Source organism: Chrysochloris asiatica, unplaced genomic scaffold (assembly GCF_000296735.1).
Source record: "Chrysochloris asiatica unplaced genomic scaffold, ChrAsi1.0 scaffold00083, whole genome shotgun sequence".
In the NCBI taxonomy this organism is placed as follows: Eukaryota; Metazoa; Chordata; class Mammalia; order Afrosoricida; family Chrysochloridae; genus Chrysochloris; species Chrysochloris asiatica.
Window position 1 is genome coordinate 7,298,962 of NW_006408601.1, and position 11,999 is coordinate 7,310,960.

The following is an 11,999-nucleotide window of genomic DNA, read 5'->3' on the forward strand; positions in this document are numbered from 1 at the left end:
TTCATGCAGGTCACTTTAGGATGGATTTTGTTTAATGTTGGTTGTTGCTGATCCAGTGTATAGCAGCTCTTGTCCTATGTGGGGCTGTAGAGTGGATGGCTGTAGCTGAGCAATATGGACATTGTTGCTGTTTCCTGTCAGGTGTGGTTCAGAAGAGAAACACACAGAAAAGAGAGCAGGAAAAGAAACAAACAAGCAAACGAGAGCAAAAAAAAGAAAATAGTAAAGAAGAAAAAGCAGGCAAAAGCTAGAAAAACAATACAAAAAACAAAAAGAAATGGGTAGAAAAAAAAAAAAAAGAAGGAGAGAAAATAGAAAGAAAAAGAACTAAACAAAATTAGGGAGTGGAGTGAATAAAAGGGAATGAGACCAAAGAGCAGTAAAGAAAAACATATGGTGGGGAGAGGAGAAAGAAAGCACAGCAGTGGTTGGGAAAGGGAAGCAGAAAAAACTGAGAACAGAGATGTTGTTGTTATTGTTATTGTTAGGTGCCATCGAGTAGGTACCAACTCATAGTGACTCTATGCACAACAGAACGAAACACTGCCTGGTCCTGGGTTAACCTCACAGTCGTTGCCACGCTTGAGCCCACTTTGTCAATCGATCTTGCTGGGGGTCTTCTCTTTTTCTTTTACCCTCTACCTTACCAAACATGATATCCTTCTCCAGCAACTGGTCCCTCCTGACAATATGTCTGAAGTATGAGATACAAAGTTTGGCCATCCTGGCCTCCAACGAGCACTCTGGCTGCACTTCTTCCAGCACAGATCAATTTGTTCTTTTGGCAGCCCATGGTACTTTCAATATTCTCCTCAACACCACAACTCAAATGCATCAATTCTATGATCTTCCTTATTCACTGTCCAACTTTCACATGCATATGAGGTTATTGAAAATACCATGGCTTGGGTCAGGCATACCTTAGTCCTCAAGCTGACATCTTTTTTGCTCTTCAAGACTTTAAAAAAAGTCTTGTGCAGCAGATTTGCCTAATGCAATATGTCGTTTGAGTTCTTAGCTGCAGCTTCCAGAAAACAGAGATAGAAAGTATAAAAGGCAAGAGAGAGGAAGATGAGGAAGAAAGAATAAACAAACAAAAACAACTAAAAGGAAAAAACCATGGCAGGTGCCAGACCCAGAAAGGAGAAAACTCTGGGACATCCTACCAGTTAAGGACCTCGCATCATAGATGGACAAGGGATGAGAAAGTAACCCTCTCAACTCTAGCTGGAGTTCCTGTAGGGCAAGTTGTCTGTTCTAGGTACCCAATCCAGAAGCAGTTCATTCAGATCCCAAAGTTGCAGGAGCATCAGGGTATTTCCATCCTAGAGGGCAACCAAAGGTACGAGGTCCTGTTAGTCCAGGGCTGGTCAGAACCTCCCCCACCCAATCATGCATCTATTCAGCTGCTTTTCCTCATGAGGCCTAGTCCAGGACTGGCCAGGGTTGGTTCTCCAGGTTTGAGCAGGGCCTGCCTAAATGGGGTTAATGTGACTATCTACCCCGCACCTTTAATGGGGCTCACGACTGCGGTGCTCACCTCCCTGTGGTTCCCACTGCTGGGATAGCAAGAGTTTCCCTGGGGATGTATGTGGGTGGGGTTGCCTCTGGTCGCCAGGGGAGAGTTGTTGTTGTTAAGTGCCATCGAGTCGGGTCCGACCCATAGCGACCCTGTACAGGGTTTCCGAGGGTGTAAATCTTTATGGGAGTAGAAAGCCTCATCTTTCTCCCGTGGAGCGACTGGTAGTTTCGAACCGCTGACCGGAACAAGAAAAACAAATCACACCGTTATCTCCACAAGCCACCAGTGTATTTCTACAATGCCTATGTTTTCTTGTCTCTGAAGCTGCTACAAAAGCTTAAAATGGCATGTCGTGCCTGGTCCACCAGCGCAGGTCACCAGTCTGTCTCCTTTTGCCTTTGCTGCATCTATTCAGCTCTCTCTCCTAGTAAGCATTCAATCCACTTCTCTACCGGTTCATCTGAAGCTCAGGGTTCTGGGACTATCACCTGCAGCTGTTTCATTTGGTTTTCTTATCTTTGTTGTTGGGGGTCCGTATAGCCTTTCTGCCCAGTGAACCATCTTGCTGCCTCCCCAGGAAATGTTCTTTTTGATGATGAATGTGATGCCATTCCTCTTTTTTGGTGAGGAGTACAAAATAATTTAAAAGTTTATTAACCAAATAGAAAAATTAATTGGATTCCTCAAAGCTAATTCTCATTAAGTCAGCTTGCAGAAAATTTCTTTCTCATGAACAACAAAATCACAAAATCACCCTGACAAGCCCACGCTCATGTCACTGAAGGTTGGACTTGGCATATGGGAAACTGGCCGGAAGCTGAGTAGTCCTCAAATGACTGGCAGCTGGAAAGCTATTCCTCTTGAATTCGTAGTTTCCAACATGGACAATCATATAACCATGTGATTGTCAGATTCAATACCAGCCCATGTCAGCTCACTAATGCCTAATAGTGATCTTTATGCATTCTATTTCAGTTTTGACAACTTCCAATTGTCCTAGATTCATACTGCCAATATTACACATTCCTATTATTAATGGAAGCAATTTCCCCTCATTTTGAGTTGTGCCCCATCAACAAATGAGGTTCTTGAAAGGTTTGCTCTACTCATGTAATTATGGAGGAGTCCTGGTGTGGCGCTGTGGGCTAATGCATCAGACTGTAAAGTCGTTTGAATTGTAAGGTAGGTGGTTCAAACTCACCAGCTACTCCTAGGAACCCTATACAGGGTCACTATGGGTTGGAATCAACTCAATGGCACTTCACGTACTTTGAGAAGGCAGCTGTTCCCCAGTCGTATTTTGAGTGTCTTCAGCCTGAGGGACTCATCTTCCAGCACGATATCTGACAATGTTCTACTGTTATTCATAAAGTTTTCAGTGGCTAACCATTCAGATGTAGTCTGCCTCTTTCCTAATCTATCTTAGTCTAGAAGCGCCTCGGAAACCTGTCTACCGTGGGTGACCCTACATGACTTCCAGCATCACAGCAATAAACAAGCCACCATATGACAAACAGACGAGGGGTGGGTTCTTTGTTTATGTCTATTCAAATGTCATGTAACCAGAGAGGCTCCACTCAGAACCCCAGCTCCCTATCCTGCTCTATATTCCTTCAGAGTATTTATTACCACCTGACACATTTCATTATAATAATTATTTATTCAGATTATAGGTATTCTCCATGAGAGTGGGGACCTTGTTTGTTTACTGCGGTATCCCTAGTACTTCATGTCTGGCATATCATACACACTCAGTATTTGTTAAATGAATATGTATAACACAAGAAAAATGTTTGAGATCTTGGAAAGTTTTTTTTTTCCAACTAGAGATTTATAGAGAACGTGGCTGAAAAGATACTAGGCTGGGCGTAATTTTTCTAGAGAATTTCTAGGAGTGCTTATCACTCCTGTGACTTTAAAAGTGCCTGTTGTTTAGAAACCAGATGTCATTTTGGCTTGCAGTACTTTATGACTTGTGTTTTGGACTTGAAATTTTTAGGATTTTCTCATTATTGCTGCGTATTCTGAAATTTGCAATAATAGACTTTGGTTGTATCTTTTTTTTCATTTATTCTGCAGAGTACTCAGTGAGTTATTTTAGTCTAGAAATTGCCTTGTTCTGGGAGATTCTCCTGAATGATCCCTGATAGTTTCTTACATTTCTGTGCTTTCTGGAATGCATTATTATTTGCACATTAGACTTCCTGTGTACTTACTTTCTAATTTTCTCCATCTTCTGTACTTTGTAGGAGGTTTCCTCTTTATTTTCCAACCTTCCTAAGTTTTTCATTCCTACTGTCATATTTTAAATTTAATTTTATTGATGTGGGGCTGTGGGTTAATGTGCTGAACTGCAAAGTTGATTTGAACCATAAGGTTAGCAGTTTAAGTTCACCAGCTGCTCCCTTGTAAATCCGATACTGGGTCACTATGGGTTGGAACTGACTAGACAGCACTAAACACCATTCTGGGGGGAAAATAGTCTTATGTGTAGGGCTTACTATTTCTGTAGTGTAAAACCTTTCACCACAACTGATTTCAAGCTACCAGTGGGGCATCATCACCACAGAGTTGGGAAAGCTGCTCAGTGTAGCATTGTAGAGTATTTCCTCTATGCAGATACAATATAGATTTAAGTAATTTTAAAGGTATAGACCAAACATATGAAGAAATGTTCACTATCACTAGCCATTGTTGTTGTTGTTAAGTGCCGTTGAGTAGGTTCTGACCCATAGCGACCCTGTACAGGGTTTCTGAAGGTGTAAATCTTTACGGGAGTAGAAAGCCTCATCTTTCTCCTGCGGAGTGGCTGGTAGTTTCGAATCACTGACCCTAAGGTTCACAGCCCGATTCGTAACCAGTACGCTACCAGAGCTCCTTTTAATGCTGGTGTGAGATATTTTATTGTTGTTTTGATTTGCATCTCTCTAATGGCTCGCCAAATCAAAACAACAATAAAATATCTCACACCAGCATTAATAGCAAAGCTAAAAAACAACAACAAAAAAACAGAACAACAAATGCTGGTTGAGTGTGTGGACAGACTGGGACTCTCCTACATTACTAATGGGACTGTAAAATGGCTCAGTCACTGTGGAAAATGGTGTGGTGCAGTCTCAGAAAGTTGGAAATAGAAATGCCATAGGACTCAGCATTCCCTCTACTTGATATATATACACACAAGACATAAGAGCCAGGATACAAGTAGATAAATGCACACCGATGTTCATCATACCACTACTCATAATAGCAGAAAGATGGAGACAGCCTAAAGGTCCATCAATGCGAGAATGGATCAACAAACTTTGGTACATACACACGATGGAATACTACGCAGCATTGAACAATAATGATTGAATCTGCAAAACACCACATAATATGGATGAACCTGGAGGATATTATGCTAAGTGAAATTAGTCAATCACAGAAAGGCAAATATTGTATCAATCCACTGTTTTAAGAATGAAAGTAAAGGTTTTCATACTAAAAGAAGCATTCTTTTATGGCTACTAGGGGTGTGAGGGAATGAAAGAATAATTCACTGGTTAGAGGGTAGATATATGTTAACTTGTATGACGAAGAGGGCAATATACAAGAAGGAAGTTGGTAGAAGAATGATGAAGACAGGTGAAGACACAGGGAAGGATTGTTGCTGTTATGTGCAGTGGAGTCAGTTCTGACCCATAGCAACCCTGTACAGGGTTTCTGAGGCTGTAAATCTTTACGGGAGCAGAATGCCTCATCTTTCTCCCGCGGAACAGCTGGTAGTTTCCAACTGCTGACCTTTCGGTTCACAGCCTGATTCGTAACCACTATGCTACCTGAGATCCTTACAGGGAAGTATGGAAGGGCTAAAAGGCATAGAGGTAAACAGTGATATATATACCACTTGCAACAAGTGTTCTGCAGGTAGATACATGAACAGAGACACAGGTTGAATGGGTATGGGAGGAAGAGTGGGATATATATATAGACACACATATACATACATACATATCCATGTTGTTAAATACCATTGAGTCGGTTCCGACTTACAGTGATCCTGTTTAAGGTTGTCTAAGGAGCTCTGGTAGCGTTGTTGTTGTTAAATGCTGTTGAGTCAGTTCCGACCCATAGCGACCCTGTACAGGGTTTCCGAGGGTGTAAATCTTTACGGGAGTAGAAAGCCTCATCTGGTAGCGTAGTAGTTACAAATTGGGCTGCAAGCTGCAAGGTCAGTAGTTTGAAAACTACCACCTGTTCCGCGGGATAAAGATGAGGCATTCTGCTCCCGTAAAGATTTACATACAGCCTTGGAAATCCTGTACAGGGTCGCTATGAATTAGAACGGACTCCACAGCACATAACCACCAAGGAGCGGCAGATGAGTTTGAACCATCGGCTTTGTGGTTCAAACCGACCTTGCAGTCCAGTGCTTTATCCACAGTGCCATACTCACAATTATAGTGATGGAACAGGCAAAGTGATGAAAACTTTTTAGATATTATCAAATATCTTAAGGCAATGAGTTGCTGGGCCTGGGGGTTCAGGACAACAGTCTCAGAGGACACCATTACCTTCAATTGGCAGAAGGTACTTATTACCTTCAATTGGCAAAACATAGTTCACAAAGGCAATGTTCTACATCCTACTTTGGTGAGTACTGTCTGGGATCTTGAAAGCTCATAAGCAGCCATTCAAGGTACAACTGTCGGTCTCTTCACATGCAGAAGAAGGAGTGATGAGAATTAAAGATGGACTAATGGAACATGTGAACATCAGTCCCGACAACTGAAACCAGAACTAGATGGTACCCAGCTAGCTCACTAATAGCTCTGAAGGGATCACATGAGAAGGTCCTGGGTAGAGTGGGAGAACATGTGGAAAAAAACTCAAAATTTTTCTGGGTATGCTTACCATGGAATAATTATTTAAAACCAAAAGGGTGACATTTGCTTAAGGACCAAGTTGAGGAGGGAGGAAAAGGGGGGTGGAATGGAACTAGGAACCACAGGGAGAAAACAGGACTACCTGTTGTTGCATGAGGAGATTTAAATCATTGAGATAAAACAAAGTGTATGCTTTACTGAACTATAATTGATGTATCTTATCTGTAAACCTTCACGCAATTCACAATAAAGTTAAAGTTTTTTTTAAACATAGAAAATAGTGAAATTGTAAAAAAAGAATTAGCAAGTGGTAAGTTTTGACTATTATGTTTGTTTTAAACATATCTGTGAGTTCACCTAATTTGTTTCAACAATGCTCAACATCTAGCTACCTCGCAGAATTTGCACACAGGCCAGCTCCAACATACCACTACTCAGAGCTCCTTTGTCCTTTCCCTCTGTTTTTTTCTAGATGCTGTTGTTTCATGAATGTAGTTATCTTCTCATCTCTGAATATATTTTTAAAGCTTTTTGTGCTTCTACCTTCTGAGTTCCTTTATTTTCTGTTGCTCTTTTATATTAAACGCTTTCCTCAAATGCCCAGTAAATCCATGGCTCTAAAATCTGACTAGAAACTGCAGGCAGGATTGTGACTGGGCTAAGCTCCCCTGTAGGTTGGCCTTGGCTGTGCTCATTCTTTGGGGGAGGGGATCCTCAATGGTCAGAGGCCATTGTGTATGCTTTCATTATCTAGTCTTTTACCAACTTCCATGTTCAGAACAGCATTCTGACCTTCAGTTGTGCCCCTCATCTACCTGTCCAAAATTCCTTAGTTCTAGTCTTCTGCTGGGGGAATACTTCACTGCACAGGGTCGGGAGTTATCTGGGGAGTCTGTTTCTTAGGTGGACTTACAGCTAACACTTGCTTTCAGCTTACCTGCACTCTCTTCTTTAAAGGTACCTGATGCCTCCAATTCTTGAGTCTTCCCAAGGTTTAAAGTGTTTCTCGGGTTCCCCCACTGCTAGCTCAGGTTTCAGCTTTCTCAGAGCGGCCACTTTACTGTTCATCTATCCATTTTCTAGTCCACCTGCTTTCCAGTGTCCAAAATGCTGTTGCTATCATCTCATTTTCATCATCTTTATTATACATTTATGCCCTAGAAATTAATGTGATCAATCCATCATGTTTAGCCAGTTCCCAAAATGTTCTCTTTTGGATATGCCAGGCCAGAGGTTCCTAGGACTGAAATTATACTTGCCAATAAGTGCTGTATATGAGAATGAGTCAAAGAATAGTACTACAAAATCATAGAAACATTAACAGAAATATCAAAATGTAAAGCTATTGCCTCCCAACATCCTCCAGCAAACTCTATACATATCTGAAGGTGGTTTCCATCTTCCTGGTGTGGCACCCACTGCTCCTTAGAAACCCTTAAAACTTCCTAAGTTTCCCTGTATTATAAAAAATTCATTGTCCCTTAAGTCACCCGAACCTCTGGAGCTGACTTTTCTGCCTTGAATTTAATTGGCCCAACATATCCCCTGGAAAGTCAGTTTCTGATTAGACCTGTGTTTGTACAGCATCTTTTAAGACTACAAGTGTATTGCTGAGACATCTTGTTTGCAGACATCTACTGATCACAGAAACATGTTTAAATACTTGCTTGGAATAAACCTGTGCCATGGATTAACTAGAACCCTAGTAGCAAGTGTTTAGGAGTTTGAGGTCCCAGTGGGAATACCAAATAGATGCATATGTTTAGGGAAACTCTGTGCAAATTTAAAAAACATCATTTAGACAAAATTACCTAGGGAATTTAGCTCCTAAATATCTTCATACCTCACCAGCCAAGCTCCAGCAGTCCTGTTGTGGCACTGTGGGTCAATGCGCCAGACTGTAAAGCCATTTGAACTGCAAGGTCGGTAGTTCAGTCTCACCAGCTGCTCCTTGGAAACCCTATACAGGGTCGCTATGGGTCGGAACCGACTTGATTGCACTTCACAACAGTAAAGTCCCTCTCTCCATGCCATCTCCTTATCCAGTGACACACTTTGATGCTGTGGACAACATGTCACACATTGACCTCAGTATTTAACGTAATATGCATCAAAAAATGTATACACACCCTTCCCAAATCCCGAGTCATCACTTTCTAGTCTCCCATTTTTCACTTTTGCATCTAACAACCTAGGAAACCATAAACTGTACAAATAGTTCAAGGGAGTCCGTGAAGGGATGAGCTCTGGTGCTATCTTACCCCGTGCAATTAATTATCTAAGGAGGGATCAGTCGCTGGAGAAGGGTATCATGTTTGGTAAGGTGGAGGGTCAAAGAAAAAAAGGAAGACCCCCAGCGAGATGGATTGGCCAAGTGGCAGCATCAATTGGCCAAGTGGCTCAAGCCTGGCAACAATTGTGAGGATGGCCCAGGAACAGGCAGTGTTTCATTCTGCTGTACATAAGGTCGCTATGAGTCGGCACCTACTCGATGGCACTTAACAACATCACCAATACATGAAACTTAAATAAATACAAAACAGTCTTGTAGTTAAACAATGGTTTTATTGCTCAAGTACATAAACAAATTTATGCAACCAGGGCAGATGCTGTGGATGATTCGCTGCAGAGAAAAAAGGGGGAGAGGAAACAAAAGATTAGCACCCCCATATTCACAGAATTGCCCTATTTCCAAACAAACCACAACTATACAAAATACACCAAATTGTTGGATTCCTGAATGAGTTCATTGTACTTGGACTAAATGAATGAAGATGCTCAATGCTCACTCAGACACCCAAGGAAGATCTGGCCAACATAAACAAAATCTTTTCTGGAGGAAACTGCGAATGTGTGGAAATCAATCATCATAGTGAGCAATGCATGCAAAAACTACAAGTACTTAAGAGCAGTTAAAAACAGAAATTTTATATACTTTACCTAAAAGACATTCAAAAGCGGTTCTTCATCAGGGGTCTATAAACTATGGTCCTCTGATTCTGGTTGCAGATAAAGGTTTACTGGAAGTCTTGCCTAGCTCCTGGGTTTACCCTGAAGCCCACAGGTGCTTTGATCATGGTATGGCAAGCCCTAAAATATTTACTACATGGTCCTTTCTTTACAGAAAGTTTGCAGACTCGAACTATTCTACACCAAGAATCACACAGCTATTTTTATACGTTCCTCTTTGCAAACCATAAAAATAAGACTTATTTTAAAAAAAGGTTGATACTTACTATTTCCAATTGGGGGGGAGGACTCTCTTTGTTTTATAGTAGCGAGCCAGCCGGTGAATTCTGCTCTCAATCAGAATCAGTCGGAACTTGGCATCCTTATCCTAACAATAAAATGATAGGATTCAGAAAACTATGTAACACACGAATGTGGACTAATCATGCACATAGATATGGCTAGATAGTAAGTTTTTAGGTGAAAATCCCAGGAGAATGTTTAACAGGAATGATTTGCAACCCTGCAAATAAATACCCCCAGCTTTTTAAGCAACTAGACACACCCAAGAAAACTTCAGGGAGGGAGGTCAATGCTAAAGTAGCATCACCAGGCTTTCATTTACCCCCTTACCTTTCTGTTCCTTTCAAGATGCTTGCGAACAGCAACAGCCTTTTTAATTAAATGGTAGAGATCCTCAGGAAGATCAGGAGCAAGTCCTTTGGACTTAAGGATTCTTAGGATTTTATTGCCAGTCACAAAACGTACTTGTGCCACGCCATGAGAATCTCTCAGGATCACACCTGAAGAGAAATCACATATTATACAGATAAACTTCCCACACCAGATACACTGGATCAGGTGATGTAAAAACTCCCAAGTCTCACACATGTAAAAGGGTATTTACTGTGAGATATCACAGAATCAGGAGTCCCGGTGTGGCGCTGTGGGTTAATGCGTCAGACTGCATAGCCGCTGGCAGTTCAAGATCACCAGCTGCTCCTTGGAAACCCCATAAAGGGTCGCTATGGGTTGGAACAGACTTGACGGCACTTCACAACAAACCACAGAAACCATCAGAATATACTCAAAGCACAGACACCCAAAGCAGGAGTTACGGCATGGCACCACAGGCTAAGCACTTGGTGGTTCAAACTCACTACTTAGTCCTCGGAATCCCTATACAGGGTCTCTGTGAGTCCGAACCAACTGACAGCACTTAAGCATTTAACAAGGTAAATCTTTCTGGTAGAAATGTGAAGTCTGGAAGACCACCATTATAGCAGGCTTGCTGCAATATAGGTAACTCAAGATACGGAAATTTGTACATTTGTACTTACTTGTACAAGGCTCAGAACCTGCGAGACATTCTTCTTAAATCTCAAAATATTAACTGTTCTCAATTCCGACAGTCTATTATGTAGTTGTTTATGCTTTTCAGTCATACCTCCTTAAGATTTTGAACTCCAAAAGGCAGATTATTTTGCCTTTTTCCTTACTACTGTGTATGTTCAGGTCCCAGATACATGTTTGACACACTAGGTAAACATTAGGTAAATGTACTTATTTGCTAACCAGGTCACATACCACCTTAGAAAAAACCAAGCATCCCTAACTCAACTGTCAGGGAGTGTCAATGGGTCCAAATCCAACCCTGACTCACTCCTTCATTTAATAGCAGTGACTTGGATCTTGTTGCTGAACTGCACTGTCGCAGTTCCCACTACAAAATGCGGGTTAACTAGGAGTCCTGGCGTGACACTGCGGGTCAATGAATGCTCTGGACTACAAAGTTGGCTTGAACTGCAGTGGGCAGTTCAAGCTCACCAGCCCCTCCTCGGAAACCCTATACAGGGTCGCTATGCATCGGAACTGACTTGACCGCACTTAACACCACCAGTACTCCAAGGGGTTGCTGTCAGAATGACTTAAGGCCGGCATACGTAAAGACCTTAAAACCATGCACACAGTGCCCAGCCCCGAGAAAATGACCACTTAATTTTGTCGTCTTTTAATCATTTTATCATCGGCCAGATAAAAACGTTTATAGAGTTGCTAGGCCTCTCTCCCCAAGAGTAAAGTCAGGAAAATGGGCAAGGGTTTGCAAAGCACACGAGGCATTAGCGGCCAGCTTGCCACGCGAGGGGAGGCGGAAGGGGCGAGAAGAGGCAGAAACCCTCACCAATCTGTGACGGGGTGAGACCCTTCTTAGCCAGTTTGTAGATCTGCTCCTTCACGTCGTCGGACGTCAACTTCAGCCACTGTGGGTAGGAGAGAAAGAAGCGGCCTTCGGACGAGCAAGCAGGCTAGGGCCGCGCCGCAGTGCCCGCCGCCCTCTCCTGAGCGCCCCTAACGCACAGGCCCCCAGCCCACAACGAGCGCTGCCCTGGCTTCCCTTAGTCCCCGCACGCTACTTACGGTGGGGACGCTGCGGCGATAGGGTAGAGCCGACTGGGACAGGCCCTTCCTGGGGAGAGAAGCAGTTTCAGGGGAAGGTGGTGGCCCGGGACACAGAAGCCCGGAACATCACCCCTCGGCCCGGTGCCCACACTCCTTCCTCTCCCTGGCTCCTGCATCCCAGCGCGGCCTCCCGCTCGGTACCCCAAGCTCACCCGGGAGCATGCATGCGACCCATGATGGCGTCGGTCAGGCAGCAAAAA

At 42.8% G+C, this 11,999-nt stretch overlaps 1 protein-coding gene across 1 annotated transcript; it reads right to left on the bottom strand.

Annotated features, from left to right (window-relative positions):
* Window positions 1-8,938: 8,938 nt before the first annotated feature.
* On the bottom strand, window positions 8,939-11,999 carry RPS13 (ribosomal protein S13). The gene is made up of 6 exons (XM_006865790.1): window positions 11,952-11,999; window positions 11,758-11,806; window positions 11,522-11,600; window positions 9,973-10,142; window positions 9,627-9,727; window positions 8,939-9,013 (listed from the first exon to the last, which is right to left on the bottom strand). The coding sequence occupies exons 1-6, from the start codon at window positions 11,972-11,974 to the stop codon at window positions 8,980-8,982; spliced, it is 456 nt and encodes a 151-aa protein (XP_006865852.1). The 5' UTR covers window positions 11,975-11,999; the 3' UTR covers window positions 8,939-8,979.